This window comes from Furipterus horrens, unplaced genomic scaffold (assembly GCF_987537825.1).
Source record: "Furipterus horrens unplaced genomic scaffold, mFurHor1.1.pri manual_scaffold_1, whole genome shotgun sequence".
NCBI classification, from domain to species: Eukaryota; Metazoa; Chordata; class Mammalia; order Chiroptera; family Furipteridae; genus Furipterus; species Furipterus horrens.
This window is the reverse complement of record NW_028327171.1, coordinates 216,675,365-216,694,013: the sequence shown is the minus strand read 5'-3', so window position 1 is coordinate 216,694,013 and position 18,649 is coordinate 216,675,365. Positions and strand designations below refer to the sequence as shown.

General features: G+C 60.2%; 1 protein-coding gene across 1 annotated transcript; it reads left to right on the top strand.

Moving 5' to 3' along the window:
• Positions 1-10,352: 10,352 nt before the first annotated feature.
• Positions 10,353-18,649, top strand: RAB17 (RAB17, member RAS oncogene family). Its single transcript, XM_090269652.1, has 6 exons — positions 10,353-10,552; positions 13,532-13,685; positions 15,937-16,088; positions 16,853-16,978; positions 18,096-18,189; positions 18,413-18,649. Exons 2-6 carry the CDS (start codon positions 13,535-13,537, stop codon positions 18,523-18,525), a joined length of 636 nt encoding a protein of 211 aa, XP_090125778.1. The 5' UTR covers positions 10,353-10,552; positions 13,532-13,534; the 3' UTR covers positions 18,526-18,649.

Here is an 18,649-nt window from a genome sequence, read left to right as displayed (position 1 = left end):
CCAGACCACACAGTGGCTCCATGGTGCCACTGCAGCGGGCCAGAGATTCCCGACAGCTGGGGAACGTGTCCCTAGTCTGCTGTGACTGGGGACGGTTGAAATGCTGATGTGTGTGAAATTATTTGCGGTAGATGTTATTACCCTAATAATTTCATCCTGAGTGCGCGCTGCCCATGGCAGAAGTTTGCATAAACAAGGTGCATCGGTAAGAGGGTGTCAGACTCAGGATAGCTCCGTGTGTGCCACACTGGTCCCCTGGGAGAAAAGCTGTGGTGGCTGTCCACCTGCATGCGGTGGCAGCTTCTTAGCCCGGCCCTCAGAACGGCATCCTGGGATCGGGACCAAGATGGTCTTTTCTTCCCTCAGAGAGTCCTGTTCACAGCAATGGACCCATGGGTGCCAAGAAAATGTATGTGGCCTCACGGAATAGAGCTCCTCCATAAGGTGCTATATTGGGGCGTGAAGTCTGGTATTCTTACTTATGGGAGAGAAAAGCTGCCACACTTAGAGACTAACATTGGGATCAATTTTTGGGATCGATTTTTTGGGATCAATTTTTTTCCCCTAGCATGGATATTACTACTATGAATTAAACTGTTTTTAAAAAGAGGAGACAGAGGACTTTTAGCTTCTAGTAATAGAAATGAAACATCATCAAAGTAACCTTCCTGCCAGTAATAATCATAAACGTCAAATAAGACACAGAAAGCAGCCATGTGCAGGTCCTGGAGGGTAATGAAAGGGAGATCTGGCCCTGGCTGGTGTGGCTCAGTGGACTGAGCACCAGCCTGTGAACAGAAAGGTTGCCTGTTCGATTCCCGGTCAGGGCACAGGCCTGGGTTGCGGGCCAGGTCCCTGGTTGGGGGTGTGTGAGAGGCAGCTGATCAATAAATCTCTCGCACATGGATGTTTCTCTTCCTCTCTTTCTCCCTCCCTTACCCTCTCTCTAAAAGTAAATAAATAAAACATATATATTTAAAAAAGGAAGGGCGATCCGGACTGGAGTGGCTACAGCCTGTGTGTGAGGACAGCTCCGTCTCTAGTCTTCAGGGCACACTGGGAGGAGAACTCAAGACGCACTGGACCGAGGAGTTATATGTGAGGGTCTGGGGCTGTATGTACAGCTGGAAATTTAGCAAATCCCAGGAAGCGGGGTGCACAGGGAAGTGAGCGTCTGCATGCTAACCCCTGCGGACTCCAGGCTGAGTCCTGAGCTGAGCGTGTGTTAGAAGGGACCCCAAGAAACCCAGAAGAGAGCAGCTGGAAGCTTGGAAGAGGGGAGCAGAGATTTTAGCCGCTGCCTAGTGCTGGGAAGATCAGGTTAGGGATTCAAGTCCTGCCCAGTTCGCCGTGGGAACCCCAGAAAGGCCGCCCCGTCTGCAGCCCGCGGGCTGTGGCAGGCTCCCCGGATGCAGCGAGAACATGTAAAACACGCGGTGCCTGGCGACCTAGGACACTGACCTCTCCCCCCTTAGACTGTCAGGCAAGAACACGGTGACAGCCAGCTCAGCAGCCGTCTGCCGGGAATGAATCACAATTACGCCTATTTGTTTTTGTCAGATTGGCCACAGACTTTTAGTAATTAGTGTACGTGTGCCAGGAGCTGAAAAAGGGGGTACGTCACTGCCACAGTGGAAGACAAAGTGGGGGGCTATGGGCTCTGAGGGAGAAGTCAAAACTCACATCGTGCCGAAGCCCGGAACCCAGTCTCCGTGAGGTCAGTGTGATACGCTGGGTCCAGGTAACGCAATCCCCTACCAGCAACAAAGCAAAAGTCCCCAAAATAAGACAGTGGGACCCTTAACCTCTGAAGTATATTGCCCGCTGGGCCGGTTTACAATGAAGAATAACCACACAGAAGAATCATGAAAATGAGACTCCTAGTCAAGAGGAAAAGTAATCAGTTGCAAAAGATTCCCAGGTAACCTAGAGACTGAAATTAGCAGGGGTTTGTATAAAATAACTGTCGGAACGATGGGTGCAACGGATGAAGGGATGGGGGTTTTAGGAGATGAACCAAATGGAAACTGTGGAACTGAGAAAATACAATGTCTATAATTAAAAATTCATTGACTAGTATTAAGAATACATTGGGTGGTGCAGAAGAAAGGGTCCATGAACTTGAGGGATGGTTAATAAATTTACCCACACTGAAGACCAGAGAGAAAAAATAAAAAGACCAGACTCCAGAGCTTCAGGCCACCACAGTGGCCGCTTGGCTTTGACAAAGGCACTACACCAAGGTAATTCGCTGGGAAAAAGAAACTTTTTATTTTATTTTTAAATAAATGGAGCTGGAACAAAGGGCTATCTACAGAGAAAATAAAGTTTGACCCTTATGTCATGTCCTACACAATAGTTAAGTCATGACAAATTTAGATCTAAATTCAGTAACTAAAACGATACAATTTCTAGAAGAAAATGTAGGAGCATATCTTTGAGACCTTGGGGGCAGGACAAGATTTCTTAGGCAGTAGACAAACGGATCTGATCGCCAAATACTGAATGGACGCATCAGATTTCATCAGCGTTACAAACCTCTGCTTATTTAAACCCCCCTTATGGAAACGGAAACACAACTGCAGGCTGGGACAATGTATCCAGCACACGTAAATGGGGCAAAACGTCTTTATCCAGAACGTATACAGACTCCCACACATTAACGAGGAGGTAAAAGAGTCATTTTTAAAAATTATTTATTTAGTTATTTTTAGAGAGGGGGAAAGGAGAAAGAGAGGGAGAGAAACATCACTGTGTGGTTGCCTCTCACTGGTGCCCCCAACTGGGGACCTGATGTGCAGCCTAGTCATGTGCCCTGACTGGGAATCGAACCAGCGACCTTTCCATTTGTAGGCCAGTGCTCAGTCCATTGAGCCACACCAGCCAGGGCTAAAAAGAAACAAACAAACCAAAAAAAGCCCTGGCTGAGTAGCTCAGTTGGTTAGAACATCGTCCTGACAGCCAAGGATGCGGGTTCGATCCCCAGTCAGGGCACCTGCAAGAATCAACCCATGAATGCATGAATAAGTGGAACAACAAATCGATGTTTCTCTTCAAAACTCAATAAATAAAAAGAATTTTTTTAAAAAAGTGGAAAAACCACCAAACCAATGAGACCACTAGCAGGCAACAAAAGCATTTGCCCTTCAGGAGGCCCATCAGACTCGCGGTTTTAACGCGGCGGCTTTTGGAAGGACCGCGCCTCAGGGACCACCTAACACATCACTGAGCACACATACCGCTTCCTGCAGGATGTGGAGACTCTGGGCCACCAGAGTCTATGAAGGAATGTTTGGGGGTCAGCGTGTGTGGCACCTGTCTGCTGAGCCCCCACTGCATGCTCCTTCCTGCAGAAGGACCCCGGGTGAGGGGGCGACCGGCCCGGAGTCCTGGTTGTGAAAGGGGCGTGACGCCACGTCTTTCTCCCCTGATGCCCCCCAGTCCCCCTCACTTCCTGTGGCCTTTCTCCCTGTGAGCCTCTCCCTTGGGCATCTGCAGCCCCGAGCGCGGAGCCTGGGTCTTCTGGGCTGGGTCGGGATTGGCCTGTTTCCATTTGGTAGCGCACAGGTGACCCTGGCTGCACACAGGTGCCCGACAGTTGGCAGGCACCACCCACCTGGGGAGGTGCAGGAGCAGAAACTCACCCTGCTCCTCTGCGGCCTACAGGTGCCAGTGAGCCAAGACGGCCTCTCCCCTGGAGGGGTCCCCGGGCTGACGAGCCAAAGAGCACCCTTCTCAGTTACTCCACGCCCATCCCTCAACGGGCAAAGCGATCACGGCTGCTTCGGATCGTTATCGCATCCTCAGGGCGGATGCTGGCCATGTTTTTGGCCGTGGCTTTTAAGAGCACCGTGTCCTTGATGTGGCAATTTTTAAACAGAAGAAACGTTTCACCAGGTTTTTGTTACGCTGGTTAACGCTCTGAAGACGTCCTTGTGAGAAAAAAAATCTGGAATCTGGAAATTTCTTCCTCTGCGTTACGACAGCACCAGGCAATTGAAAGCAGCGCCGTCCGCGCTGCCTCGTTTGCCCTCAGCCGCACTGCGCTCCGGGGTCTGGGCCGAGGCGCCGGCCCTGTGCCCGCCTCCGAGCTATTTTAGGAACAACAGAAAAATAGTTCGCTACTTACTCACTAGCTTCCTGGGCTCCACGCCCCCAGACGAAGAACAGTTTGTAAGAGTTTGCTACAAGTAGCTTCTAAAACTCAGCTTTGCTTCAAGCAGAACAAAAACCACTCGGTGTTCTCCCCGTGAAACATTTTTCTGACAGTGAAATGTAACCACAGCGCAAGACAGGAGCGTTGCCCTGATCACATGAAGTCGCAGCCCCTGGCAGCGGCCGCGCGGTGTAATGAACAGCAGGGCAGCTGCCGTGGGCCGCCGGGGCGGGGGCGGGGGCGGGCGACGCAGGACACTGCTCCTGCTTCAGCGGGTCCCGGGGGGCAGACAGAGCCCCGAGGTGGGCAGGCACCGCACCGTCGGAGCGGCTTGCCCGGAAGGTCGGCTTGCTTCAGGCTCGGCAGAGGAGGCTGCACTGCCAGCCGCTGGGACGCAGTCTCGGGGCCACGCTCTCGCTGCCTGCGGGTGACGGTGTGAAACCATGCGTGTGCCCCGTGAAACACGCCTCTTTGGCATGAGTCTGGGCGGATTATTTGGAGAAACGGCAAGCGCAGGAGATGCTCAGAGGACAGGAGAAGCTGTCTTTTCGTGAGAGCGGCGTCCACGGATACAGGCTATCTCCACGCGTGAAGGAGTGTCCCCCCTCTCAGAACCCGGGAGAGGGGACGGCTGAACCGCCAGGCTCCTACCCGCAGAGCAGGTGCACAAGTCCGCCCACGGCTGTGCCCGCCCTCAGGTGCCCTCCCTGCCACCTGCCCACACCTGAGCTCCACTTTAGCTGAAGGTGGAAGTTTGGCGGGTGGCTTAGGCCACCTGGGGAGGGACTCACGGCCCCTCCGCATCTCCCAGGAGTACATGAGGTGTACATGCTAATAAACTTTGGTTCCTTTTTCTCTTATTACTCTGTCTTTTTTTACAGGGGTCTCAGCCCAGAACTCAGAAGGGGGGGGAATAATTTTATTTTCTCCCTTACAACCTCTCTGTGTCCTGTCACTCTGAGAAGGGGACTCTGCATCCTTGCTCAGCACCAGACCTCAGCTGTTGACCAAAGTCCTTGGCTGCCCTGGTGGGGACACGATGAGACACCCCTCCACAGAAGGAGGAGGGCACAGTGTGGGGGTGGGATGGAAGGGACAGGGCTGAGGGACGGCTGGGGCTGGTGCCAGGAAGGAGGGACGGTCCTGCAGGACGAGCCCAGATAAGCGGACAGAGACGTGCTGGTGCCTGACCGAGAGAGGACAAAGAAGCGACGGGGCCCGCTGTGCATCCGGGTACGGCTGTGTGCGTGCGTGTCTGTGCGCACGTATGTGCGGGCACCCCGTTAACGTGCCGCTCCCCGGTCCTGGGCAGGACCTTGCTTTTGTCTCTGGGTGTTGGGTGAATGGATTGTGGGGAAACCCAGCAAAATGTGGCCTATTCTAATTACGTCAGGCCCTGGGCTCATTCCTTCCTTCAGGTGGCCATTAATTCTGGGCGTGGCTGTGCTCCCTGGGAAGCAGACTGTTCACTGCTGTTTCTCTCCTTTGCTCACCACCCCCTTGTTCATGCACCAGTTCCTGGGTGTCCTCTGGGAGCAAGGCAAGTGGGACCCTCCTTTCGCTGAGACCAAAGTCAGGCAGAGCCTCTGCTGGTGCACCTGCCAGATACCCTATATCTCATGGTTATGGGCTCCCCCCACCCCGCCCCGTCTCCATTCCTGCAGAAAAGAGCTCCGGTGGAGGCCTCTGCTCCCTGTTCTGCTTCCAGGAAGGCGTCTCTGCATCCTGCTGCTTCTGGGAGGGGAGCCTGCTCCCTGGGGCCGTGGGAGGGAGGGCGGAGTCCTGCACGCCACCCCGGAGAGGAAGGACAAGAACGGGAGGCGGGACGCAGACCAGGTGTGTGCCTGCAGGTGCCTGACCTCCAGGCCGGCCTTTGTCCCAGGGTGGGGGTGGGGGCGGGTGTGGGGTGCGTGTCATGGGGCCCATGCTCCTCTGCCCGCTCGGGGGCTTACCCACGTGCTTGGACTGTGGCATTTAGGGACTGACGATGCAGATCATTTAGTTTTTTATTATCTTTGAACTTTGGGAAGGTTTCCTTGGCCTCCTTGGGGGACTGCGAGCACCCTGAGGCATTTCTGCCACTGTTCTGGGGAACGGGAAGGTTTCTGATAAATAAACACGTACCGACTCCACCCCGGAGGCCTGGGAATCCCCGTGTGACGGGGTTCATGTCTTCAGGGGGCTCTGAGGGAGAACCCATTCGGTGCCTCTCTTCTGGCTTCTGCTGGTTACCTGCAGTTCTTGCTGTGCCTTAAACATGGATTTGGGGATCGCTTTTCAACCTGGTGCAAGCGCTTAGTCTGACACCCTCCTCTTGGTTCAGGAGTGCCCCCCCCCCCCCCCAGGACTGGCCTGGGGCGGAGGCCCGGCTGCTTTTCACCAGGGCAGGCCGGCTGGCCTGGTCATGAACGTTCATGACCTCCTAGGTGGTGCGGGTTGAACTGATTTGCCCCAGAATTCGTATGTGGGAGTCCCGACCCCCAGTATCTCAGAAGGTGCCCTTGTTTGGAGACAGAGTTTCACAGAGGCGCTCCCGTTAGGGCTTCCTAGTCCAACGCGAGCGGGTTCCTTATAAAAGGGGGCGCTAGGACAGGACGCACTCTCAGGGAGACGCCCCGGGGGGATGGGGCAGGGATGGGGCGGCCCCGGGAGCTGGGCGGGGCCTCGGAAGGAGCCAACCCGGCCCCGCCTTGCCCTGGAACTATGAGACCCTCGATCCCCACGGTCTGAGCGCCCTGGGGGCGCTTCGTGATAGCAGCCCTCGCCCGCTGATACTCAGTGGCCCCGATTCCTGCGGGACGGGGCTGTCCCTGCGCCTGCGTCTCCCTGGTCCCGCCTGGCTCCCTCTGAGGGCGGCTGTGAGCGTCTCGGCAGAGTCCGCCGGGCGTCCCCCACGTGCTCCCCCTCGGTGGGCGCGGCAGCGGGTGGCTGCCCAGGGGTGCGAGGTTTGGGAGGACTGGGCGGGGGGAGCTGGGCCCTGGGGGCAGGGGCTGGGCGCTGGCGTGGGGCTGCTCCAGGGCCTCTTGCTCGGGGAGGCTGGTCCGCCCGGACGCCCAGGGAAAGTTGCGGAACCACGTAACACGGAAAAGGAAGGGAGCGCAAGTCTGTCAGCGAGACCTCAGATTTTCATCCACCCCGAGCGGCGCTCCACGCCCCCCCCCCCCAGCTTTGATTTTCCGCAGGTTCCCGGGTGCTGGCAGCTGGGCGCGACCGTGGGGACTTCACTGCCAGCACTGAGTGGGGCTGAGAGCGGCCGATGAGCTAAAGCAGTGAGTCATTTCCGCGGCTCTGCCCTCCAGGCTCTAGGTGTCCTGCGTGTGGGACCGCCGCTGGGTCCACGGCGGCTTTGTCCCCGGTGTGCCCTCCAGAAACGTGTGGTCCCCACGCTCAGGAGTGGTTTCCGGTGGCAAGTCCCCTCTCTTGCCAAACTGTGGGCATTGCGAGCCTTTAAGGCCTAACCACCCAACGCGACATTCCGTGCACGGTGACCGTCCCCAGGCAGGTGGAGAAACAGGGAGGCGGGACCCGTGGTCAAGGAAACAGCGAAACAACCAATCAGAGCCCCGCACTAACCGGACGCTGGGCTCTGCCGGCGAGGTGTGCAAACCACCGCGACAGGTATGGTGGCGATTCCGTAGGGAGAGGAGCGTGTGCAGGGCCGAGAAGTGCCGGATTCAGGAGAGACGTCGGAATTCTGGGGAGGAACCCGGGGAAGTCAGGGCGCCAGGAGATACGACCTTGTGCACTTGGGAAACCACTGGAGGGGGTGAGTGGGACCCGAAAACCACCCGAGCGAATCCGAGGAGCAGGGAAGCAGGGCAGAAGCGGAGAACGGGTGGCCCTTGTGCCGGGGCTGGGACACGTGAGCGGGGCCTGTCAGTGATGGCGGGGAAGCCAGACGCTCCAGCCTGGAGGTCGGACGGGACAGAAAGCCAATGCTCAGCCGTTTGCAAGGGACACACATTCAGCAGGAAGGCGCAGGCTGAGACTCAGCGTGAGGGGGACAGGTGCTGGCCCTCGTTCCCCTGGGGGGCTCAGGGTAGGCTGTGGACATGGGAGTGGGGGCATGAAGGCCTTGCCCACAGGGAGGGCGTGGCTGGGAGAGGGCCAGAGGAGGGCCCTCCGGGGTGGCCCTCCAGGTGGCCTGGCTGTGAGCGAGAAGACGGGGCCAGTTGCTCCCAGTCCGGGACTGACAGTGCCTGGCACATAGTAGGTGCTCAATAAAGGGCAGCTTGTAGTTTCCGGCCTTCATGCAATTGGACGAGCCCTCTCCACCCTCACCCCTCCGGCTACCCACCCCAGACTCTGGTCTCCAGGACAGTGTCCCCCAGCCTCCCCCGCCAGCGCCACACTCCAGGCCCTGTCATCGTGCTCATGCTGACTCTGGGCTCTGAAAGCCCTTCCTCCTCTTGGCCTTTGGCAAGTTTCTCCTCCATCCGCCTGCTTGTCCATCCGTGGGTCAGTACTTCCTCCTGGGAGGAGTCTCCCTTGACCCTCCTCTTCAGCCTGAGCCCTCTGCTCCTCGAGGACCTCGTATGGCCTGGGGCAGCCCCTCCCGTGCGGGTCCTGTTCTATTGCCGCTGGCCCCGGCCGCCCCCAAGCAGGACTTTGCTCTGCCGCACGCTGGTGGCCAGCAGCCAATGCCAGGCCGGTTGCTGAGCGGAGGAATTTCCCTTGTGTCCAGGAATCCCTGCTGAGCTTTTCTGTGCAGATAAGCGGGGGTGAAGGTTTCAGGCAGGGCTGCGGCATGCCTGCTCTGTCAGAGGCCTCGGGAGATAAGAACGTTCTGGAAGGCCTGTGTGGCAGATAAGGATCGCTCCAGCTCTGCGGAAGAAGGGGAGCCCCGATTCCGCGTAGACCCGCAGAGCGGGGCCCGGGCTCGTCTGCTGGGGAGGAGGCGGGTCACCCGCCTGGGTCACGCCAGACTCTCTTCACAGGAGAGGGGCCGTGGGTCTGGGCGCAGCGCGGGCCACCAGCCTGAGAAGCGCTTCAGAAACTTCAGAAATGTTCCTGGAGCAGGGGCGCAGGCTTAGGCCCAGTGAGCCTGGACAGTGTATGCGTGGCGATGAGAAAAGGTTGATCTGGATGAAAGGAACGGGGTGCCTGGCTGCCTGGCACAGACAAGCCTGTCACTGTCACTGGGGAGCAGAGGCTTGAAGAGCTTGGTGCTGGGGTGGGGTTGAGATTCCTGAGACACCCACAGGGTGGGTGCTCAGCCCAGACAACCCCCGGGGCCGCCGGGCTCCAGGATTCTGCAGTTTCGTATTCCTTCCGAAAGGGGACCGTGCGGGTGGAGCGTGCCACCCACATGTGCCGCCTGCTTAGGTGGCCGGCGGGAACTCCCTGTCCATGCTGATGCAGGGAAGTTGACCAAATGCCCAGAGAGAAAGACTGAGGTTTGTGTAGGCGTGTACAAGGAATACGAGTCGTGGTCACGCAAGTGAATTGCTCGTGTGTTATAGCTCCCTGACTGGCGTGCACGCGACCCCACGCGGCGGAGCTCTGACCAGCACGTCTGCGTCCCGGCCCCGTCCTCCCTGCCGGCAGTTTATTGGTGCCTGGGCCTGGCCCTGCACGCCCACGAGGGACGGAACCTCCTGGCTTCTCCCCGCGGTGGGTGGCTCTCTGTGGGCTGGGACCAGGCCCCAGTGGCCGGCCGTGGAGGCTCTGGCCGCAGGGCCTCGCCTGGGAGGTGAGGGGTCAGAGGGGCAGTGACGTGCTGAGGGCCCTGCCGACTCCAGGGAGGAAACTCCTCCAGATCTCAGGCTGGGCAGGTCACCCCGGGGCCACAGCAGAGGTGAGCCCTGAGCCCCAGGGCAGTTCCGCTGTGTGTCAGCCACCTGGGCAGTGTGTCACCCGGGTTGTGTGCCCTCCCGCGAGCTTTGGCTCAGACACTGACATAGTCAGGACTCTGACGGCTCCACAGAGGAGCGGTCAGGTTGGAGGGTCACAGAGCTGGCAGATGGCATGAGAGAGCCCCTGCCCCCGCCCCAGGTGGCACCTGGACTGACCCACCTGGTCCCCGGGGCAGGCGCGCAGGACTGAGGCCCCAGCAGCGGAGCTCAGGAACTCCGGGCAGCAAACTCCCGGCGGGAGGCTCGCTTCCAGCCCATGCCCCGGTGCTCCTGCTGGCTGGCTCTGAGGTCCAGCCTCCCGCCCTGCCCCTGTCCCAGGTGACCACATGATCGGAGGACCTTGCCCTGGGAACCCGGCAGAAGGAAGTGGCCTGACGTGGGGCTGGGCCACAGGCCTGGGGGCTGGGCACCACCTCGGGCGGGGACTGACGCTTCTACCTGGTCTCTGGGAGCCCAGCCTCCCCGCTCACTCCCCAGCTGCCTTGGCCACCGCGGCCCCCCGGTGAGGGAAGCCGAGCCTCCCCAGGACCCAGGGAGACAGGTAGGGCCCTGCAGGACCTGGCGCTGAGGGGCTGTCAGGCCCCCTGGAGGCGACCAGGCCTGGGAACGCATGAGCCAGTTTCAACTTCCGTGCACTTGGCAGTGTGTCTCTGTGTGTGTCTCTGTGTGTCTGCATGTGTGTCTCTGTGTCTGTGTGTGTGTGTCTGTGTCTGCGGGTATGTCTCTGTGTCTGTATGTATGTCTCTGTGTGTATCTGCTTCTGTGTGTCTCTGTGTGCATGTGCTTGTATGCCTCTGTGTATGCGTGTGCATGTCTCTGTGTGTCTGCGTTCACGTGTCTGTGACTGTGTGTGTGCCTCTGTGTGTCTGTGTGTGCCAGTGTATACGCACACATGTGTCTGTGTGCCTGTGTATGTGTGTGCACGTCTATCTGTGTTCATGTGTCTGTGTGTGTCTGTGTGCCTCTGGGTGTGTGCGCGTGCGTGTGTGTTTGCACATGTGTCTGTGTGCCTCAGTGTATGTGGGTGCATGTCTGTGTGTGTCTGTTCGTGTTCCCACACATGCATAGTCCCAAAGGCACCACGAGGGAAGGAGTCTGCTCTGCTGAGGGCCTCAGTGCCGTGTCTGGACTGGACGGAGGGCAGGCCCTGGAGGGAGGCTCCTGCTTAAGTCACAGCGACAGGCCTGGCAGGCGAAGTGTGTCAGCGAGGGGGACCCCAGAGGCTCACAGTAATCTTGGGGCTCCTTACATGCTGGAGGAGCCACACCCACAAGGGACCCCTGACAAGGGACCCAGCAAACCAGACCCTTCCTGCAATGTCCTCCCCGCAGAAAGACCAGCCAGGGTGTGCGGTCCTTCCACTTCCCCTTCCCCTTGGGGGAGAGGAGACGGGCTTGGAAGAAATGAAAGCCCACATCCGGGTGCTGGGAGGGCGTCTGGGGGCCCTGCTCACCAACGCCGCATTCCTGAGCGCACCTCTGTTCAGAGGGAGCCCCGATAATCCTCCTGATAAAATCTGGAGGTGGGGTCAGGCCCCACATTCTCAATGTTCTCTCTGAACAGAGGGCTTCAGCCTCTCCTTACTGAGGGTGTCCTCCTGTAATCACACGAAGATCGTGCATAAAAGTGTTCAGTGGGTCTGATTTATTACAGAGGGAAAATCAAAGCCGAGTGAAGACTCAGTCTGGGGGCAGCGGTTCAGCAAACTGGGGGAGCTGTGGGAATGTCCCATGGCCACCAAGCACGTCTGACACATGACGCAGTGCAGACAACTGTCTGACCTATGTGTTTTTTAAAGGCAGGATACACAAGCGTATGCTAAAACCATGGGTTTGGGCTTGTTTGTTCTTAGGAGTCACAAAAACTAGAGCCAGCAGAAAGCAGGCAGAATGCTCTTCCTGGTTGCACTCAGGGATTGTAAGTCGCTTAGCTTTTTCATAATGACAATGTTGTTGAAGGGGCTACAGCCCAGAGAGAGAGGTCATAGAGAAAATAGCTCAGCGAGTGAAGGCAGAGTTAAAAACGGAGGTAACTTCCCGGGGGAAGAGGAGCAGAGCACCGCAGACCCTGCGATGTCTATTTTATTACCTGCTATTTATGGGGCCAGACCCCTGATAGGGGCCGGGGTGGCAGCCGTGGGACCCGAGAGGAGGCTGCGACCGGAGGGAGGTTTGCACCCCTGGAGTGCAGAAGCGAGCGGACCGAGCAGCCCTGACCGGAGGCCGGTCCCCGGCTTCCCGAACGGCAAAGTGGGTGTGCCCTCTCCGGCTGTGTTGGACCCCAAGACGGCCTCTTCCTGTCTCTCCCGGGGCTTCTCACAGAGTCTGGACTCGCTGCATCCGGGGGCTGTTGGTCTTATCCCTGGAGGGCCGCTGCCTCCCCGGGGCTTCCCCATGGGTCCTTGCTGTTCATTTCATGTCACTTTGCCTTTGAGTTAATTTTCTAACAGAGGGTGTGAAATCTGTGGAATGAATTGCTTTGAGCTCTGGCACGGGTGGGTGGGTTCTCGGAGAGCGGACTGGTCCCTGGGGACCCTCGCTGGGTGGTAGGGTCTGTGAAATGCAGGAGGCCAGGTCACCCCGACACCCCGACACCCCGACAGGAGCAGGCAGGCCTGGGCAGGTCTGGACCACATCACTCCTATAGAACGAGCCCCCTGCTCCCTCCCAAGTCACTCCTGTCCTGCCTCAGCTCCAAGAAATGGTCCTCAGTTTAGGCAAATATTTCAAAACGTTGATGTTTTGATGCTCATTTGCCCCCACGTGTTTTCCTTCCCTCCTTCCCTCCTCCCTCCCTTTGTTTTTAGGCAGCTGTTGGGGGACACCAGCCTTGTCAGGTAGGTCGCCTTTGTGAGACGCCAGCTTTACTCCGTGAACCCCAAACGGAGAGGGCACCTCACCTCCCAGGCATTGCAGGTGCCTTTGGGAGGAAGCGGTGGGATTTTTAGAGGGAGGGTTAGTGGAATGAGGACCATCAGCCCACACGGTCACCGGCCCGTCGTGTCCCCGCTCAGGGTGTGCGGCTGCGCATGGCACAACAGTCCCTTCCAGTGCCACCGTCACGCTTTCCTTGCACAACTACACGACACTCCTCACATCTCAGCTCCGGTCCCCGCTTTCCAGGTGAAGACATGGGGTACAGTGTGGAGCAGGGGTGATCCTCCCCGGCCTCTGACTTGGAACTCTGTCCATCTGTCCGTCTGTCCATCCGTCCGTCTGTCCATCTGTCTGTCCATCTGTCCGTCTGTCCATCCGTCCGTCTGTCCATCTGTCTGTCCATCTGTCCGTCTGTCCATCCACCCATCTGTCCATCCACCCGCGTGTCCATCTGTCCATCAGTCCGTCCATCGGTCCTTCTGTCCATCTGTCCGTCTGCCCATCCATCTGTCTGTCCATCCGTCCGTCTGTCCATCTGTCCATCCATCCGTCCCTGTGCCGGGAGGCAGTGCTGCAGGGTGAACTCGCTAAGGTAGTCCCGTGGCAGACGTGGGACGGCCTTTGGTCGCTGTGTGTCTCCACAGGGCATGGCGCAGGCCGCTCAGGGCCCCGGGCCCGGGGCCGGCGAGCCCCGCGTGTTCAAGCTGGTGCTCCTGGGGAGCGGCTCTGTGGGCAAGTCCAGCCTGGCTCTCCGCTACGTGAGGAACGACTTCAGGAGCATCCTGCCGACCGTGGGCTGTAAGTGGCCGCCCTTGCTTGGTCTCCTCGGGGAGACGCCAGGGACCCGACCTGGGGGCGGGGGCACCTGGGGCTGAGCCGAGTTCTGCAGCCCTTCTTCAATGGGTGGGACATCAGCCCACGGGGCCGCAATCGCGCCGGGTGTTGGTGACGTTGGGCTGAGTGAGCCCTCCTTCGCTCCCGGCAGCCAAGCCCCAGGGGACTGAAGGCGCCCGCTCCTGCCCAGGGCCTGCCCCACGCTCCCTGCACGCCCGGGCCCACGGCAGCCTTTGCAGGCCGTCACTGTCGTTCTTACCTTATTAGCGCAGAAATACAGGCAGTCAGTTCCCGATGTGACAATCCATGTATTAGCACCGCGTTACGATGGCCGGTGTTATTGTGGTTGTCGTGCTGTTGTAACGACTGAACGTGGACGTTGCACTTCCAGACGAGGAGCTGGAGTATCCTGGTCCCTTAACGTCTGTGAAAGCAGTCTGTGTTGTGCAGAGTCCCGTCGCGGGCGGGCGCCTGGCTTCTTTCTCAGGCCCGGTGGGGGCTTTACTAACAAAACCTCGGGTCTGTTCGTAGGGGGCGGGGCGGGCAGAGGAGCGGAGCCCCAGCGACAGGGTGCCCGCTTCCTGGAGGGGCGGCAGGAGCACAGGGGTGCCAGGTGCGCGGGCCCGGCTGCGGGGACGCTCGGTGAACACGAGCTGAGGGTCTCACGGCCCCGTCTCCGTGATTCCACCCGGGAAACTGGCGGGAGCATCCCCTGGGGCGGCTCCCCGTGCAGCCTGGCTTGGGACGTCCTGGGTCGTGGGTTCCCGTGTCAGGACCTCAGGCCCTCGCCCTTGCATGCGGCCGCCTTTCCTCGGACACCTGCCCGCACTGCTGAGAGCAGGAGGCCCAGGGCCCAGCAGGTCCCTGCTGGTGTCACCTTCAGGGCGGCCAGCTCCAGGACGCTCCAGCATTTGGGAAGATGGTGGTGGTGGTGGGGTCCCTTCGGGAAGATGGGGGCATCTGGATCCGAGGGTGAATGAGGAGGGGCTCTGCAGTGAGGAGTGCTGAGCGCAGGGCGCGGCTCTGCAGAGCAGGTCACAGGCTGGGCAGTGCGCCAGCTGTCCATCCCAGGGCAAGACCCCATCCGTCCAGAGGAAGGGGAGGGGGAGCTGGAATCGAGGCAGAGTCAGAGTGGGAACCCCAAGTGAGCACAGCCCCCGGGGAGCTCAGCCTGCCCCCAAGGACTATGAAGGCTTCTGGTCCCTGCAGGAGAGGGGCTGGCAGGGGAGATGGCCGGCACCCTGGGGCTGGAAGCCTCCCTGGCCAGAGCAGGGGCGCTCTGGCTCATTTCCATGCTTCGCGTTCTTAGGGACATCTTCTGGGGGGATAGTGACACCTAGTGCTTGTGTGCGCACTTGCCGGCGGGAGCCGCAGTGAATCCCGGCCACTGGACCTGGGTGGGAAGGGCGAGTCCCTGCTGCCACCACCTCCCGTCCCTCCTGCGCTGAGCACTCGGCTGAGCCGCTGGGACCCCCAGAAGTTACCCATGTCACGCTCCCTTCAACCTTGACCTTCACCGAAAAGGTGAACGCTACAGGAAGGCTTCCATGAGCCGAAGCAGCCCTGCGACACTTTGACTTTTGACCTCTGGCCTCCAGAACGGAAAGAGTGCATTTCTGTTTTAAGCTACCCAGTGTGTGGCCACCTGCTACGGCAGCCCCAGGACACTGACGTCCGGTGCTTGCGGCGGAAGTTTTCATATCAAGCATGTGGCTGTGTTTGTCAGACTCTCCCAGTGGGCTCCCTACCCACGCGGGGCTGGGTGGATAGCGGCTTTGACTGGAGCCTCCTCCGCCAACGCCCATTCTGCCCGCCCCCCCCGCCCCACTGCGCTGGTCCGCTTCCTGTCCCCTGACTTGTTCTGTAGTCCTGTATCCACGCCACACACTAAGAGGGCAGAGCAGCTTGGTGCCCCCAAACAACTGCTGGGAAATGACGCCACTATGGCAAACGAAGCTCAGATTTTTGCCTTAGGGCCCCGAGAGCGTGTCTTCCCGCTCGGAGCCCCTACGTGGCCAACACAGGGCCTGCAGAAGATCACTCGCGACACTTGGCTTTTGGTAGTAACTGCCGCCTTCCAGAACACGCGTAGCTCGCCTTCCCGACCGTGGGCTGCGGGAAGCGCCGTCTCTGGCCGGTTTGCAAGCCCGGGGCTCCGCCGGCCCAGCCCGGGAGGTGGGTAAGGACAAGCTACCTCTGGGCCTCCGTCTTCCAGGTGCGTTCTTCACAAAGGTGGTGGATTTGGGGGCTGCGTCTGTGAAGCTGGAGATCTGGGACACGGCCGGCCAGGAGAAGTACCACAGCGTCTGCCACCTCTACTTCCGGGGTGCCAACGCCGCGCTTCTGGTTTACGACATCACCAGCCAGGTAAGGCTCCCTCGGGTGCGTCCCCACCCCCTTCGCCAGGCACCTGCCTGTGCTCTCCGGGCACAGGGGCACTGTCTTGCCCTGGCATCGTGGGACTGGCCCATCCTGGTGCTGTGGGGCAGCATCAGGACAACCAGCAGGGACACTTCGGTGGAAGCTGGCCACCTCCTGCAGGAAGCCCTCCCTGATGACCTCTCCCCCTCTGCCTGGTTGGGTTTGTGCCCCTCTGTGGTCCTCTGGGAACCTGCACCTCCATCATCGTCACTCAGGACTCCTTGAGTGCCCCCTGAGCTGGAGGGGGTGTTGTAGACACAGGGCAGATGCAGCCCCTGGCTGCACGTCCCACCACAGAGTGTCACCCAGAGCAGGAGAAAGGAAGGGCGTGGTTCTGGGGAGCTTCCTGCAGGAGGGCTCCTGCTGAGATGTGGAGGGAGAAGCAGGGATGCACCCTGCGTGGCTGGGGTGGCAGCAGGTGCATAGGAAGGGGCGGGGGTTCTCGGAAGCAGGTGGACTTGGTCAGCTTTGCTATTGGGAGGGAAGGGGTCACATGGGGCCCAGACCAGGCAGGACTGGGAAAAGAGCGGAAGGCCTCCTCAGGGTCAGAGCAGCCCTTGGCAGTGAGGCGGGGGAGGCAGGGGCGGCTGCCCGTCATACAGTCAATAGGATCGTGTGACGCTTTACACGCTGCGGCCCTTCCTTTCCCGGGAGAGCTGATGCGACCGTCCGCAGTGCTGCCTGATGTTCATGAGCTTCCTCTCCGCTAGGACTCCTTCCACAAGGCTCAGCAGTGGCTGAAGGAGCTGGAGAGGGAGTTCTGCCCTGGAGACGTCGTGGTCATGCTGGTGGGCAACAAGACGGACCTCAGCGAGGAGCGGGAGGTGCCGTTCGAGGTAGGGCTGGGGCTGGGTCACTACGTGAGTGTGTGTGCTGTGTGCATAGGCGTGTGTGTACACGGTGTGTCTGTGCTGTGCATGTATGTAGGTGCATGTGTACACAGGTGTGTGTGTTGTGTACCTGGTGTGCGTGGGGGAGGTGTCCCTGTGGGTGGATTTCAGGAAGGGAACAAAGGAGCGGCAGGCAGAGCAGCGGGAGGGTGCTGGGCTGCAGGGGCTGCCCCAGGGGAGGGAGCTGGCAGCCGCAGGAGGCCCTGGGGCCCAGAGGCAGAGGCCCATGTGCAGCGCTGAGGGTCGGGGCCCCTTATTCTGGAGGCAGCGGTGAGTCCCTGTGGGTTGTGCATCCCTGGGGACAGAGACCGAGTTAAAAGGAGCATGGGGAGGCCAGGCGAGGAGAAGCTGGGTGGGGAAGGGGGAGCCCTGGAGACGCAGCCTCGCTCTAGGGCCAGCGGCAGCAGGGCCTCTGTTTCTGCCCTGCCAGGACCCCTCCCTAGGCTGATGTGACGGGGAGACCTTGTGCCCGAGACCTCCTGGGAGCAGCACCCCGGGCCTGAGCAGTGCTCTGTGTCCTCAGAGAGTCAGGGGGTGGGGCTCAGGAGCGGGGCCTGCGGGGGTCCCTGGGCCCTGTGCACCCAGTCGTGGGCGGCCGCAGCCTTCCCTGGGCGCCTGTCCCCTCCGGGCCCTCTCCGCAGCCCTGGCACTGTCCCGCTGGCCCTGCGAGCCCCACCACCTCACGCAGGCCTGACGCGAGTGGCAGACGCAGGGGGACCCAGAGGAAAGGCCCTGCAGGTGCCAGGGCAGGCGGCCTCCCCAGACCTGGCTCTCCTGCACCCCGTGCGCCTCCCACCAGGCCAGGAGCACCGAGGAGCAGGACTCGACCACGAGGAGTGGACAAGTCCGTTCCCATGCTGCACCTGCCGCGCGGGTCTTACTGTGAGGGGCGGCGGGCCAGGTAGATCTCAAGCTGGAAACAAAATAAAACAAACCCAAACCCCAAACGAAAGTGGTAACCCTGCCCCGTGGGCCACGGAGCACGTGAAGGAAAGAGGTGTCCGCTAAGCGTCCTTTGGAAACTCTTTATGAGTGATGCGGGGTTTCCCCGCCGTTTCCTCAGGAAGGGAAGGAGTTTGCGGAGAGCCAGAGCTTGCTGTTCACGGAAACCTCGGCCCGGGCCAACCTCCAGGTGACCGAGGCCTTCAGCGCCGTCGGTGAGTGCGGGGCCCCCGCAGAGCCTGTCTTCTTTCCGGGCGTCCTGAGCCCCACGGGATGTCACCAGGGACTGGGAGGTGAGCAGGAGAGTCAGGGCCCAAGGTGCATGCTCCGGTGCCATCAGGGGCTGCTGGGGTCCTGGGACAGCGGTGCGGGTGTGCGGGGCCGTGCGGGCTGGGGGACTCCTCCCCCCACCTCCCCCTTCTCCTTCTGCGCCCACAGCCCAGGAGCTGCTGCAGAAGGCAGAGCGGGAGGAGCGCCAGATGCCGCGGGGAGATGCTCAGCTGGCCCTGAGCGGGGGGCCCGCGGGGCTGGCCAAGTGCTGCGCCCGCTAGGGGCAGCCTCTCCAGGAGGGGCCGCGGGCAGGCTGCCCCAGGCCCGGCCCCGGCTGGTCCTCAGGGTGAGCCCCTGCCCGCTCCGCGTGGACAGTGGTACTGGGTGCTGAGTCACTGCTGATGC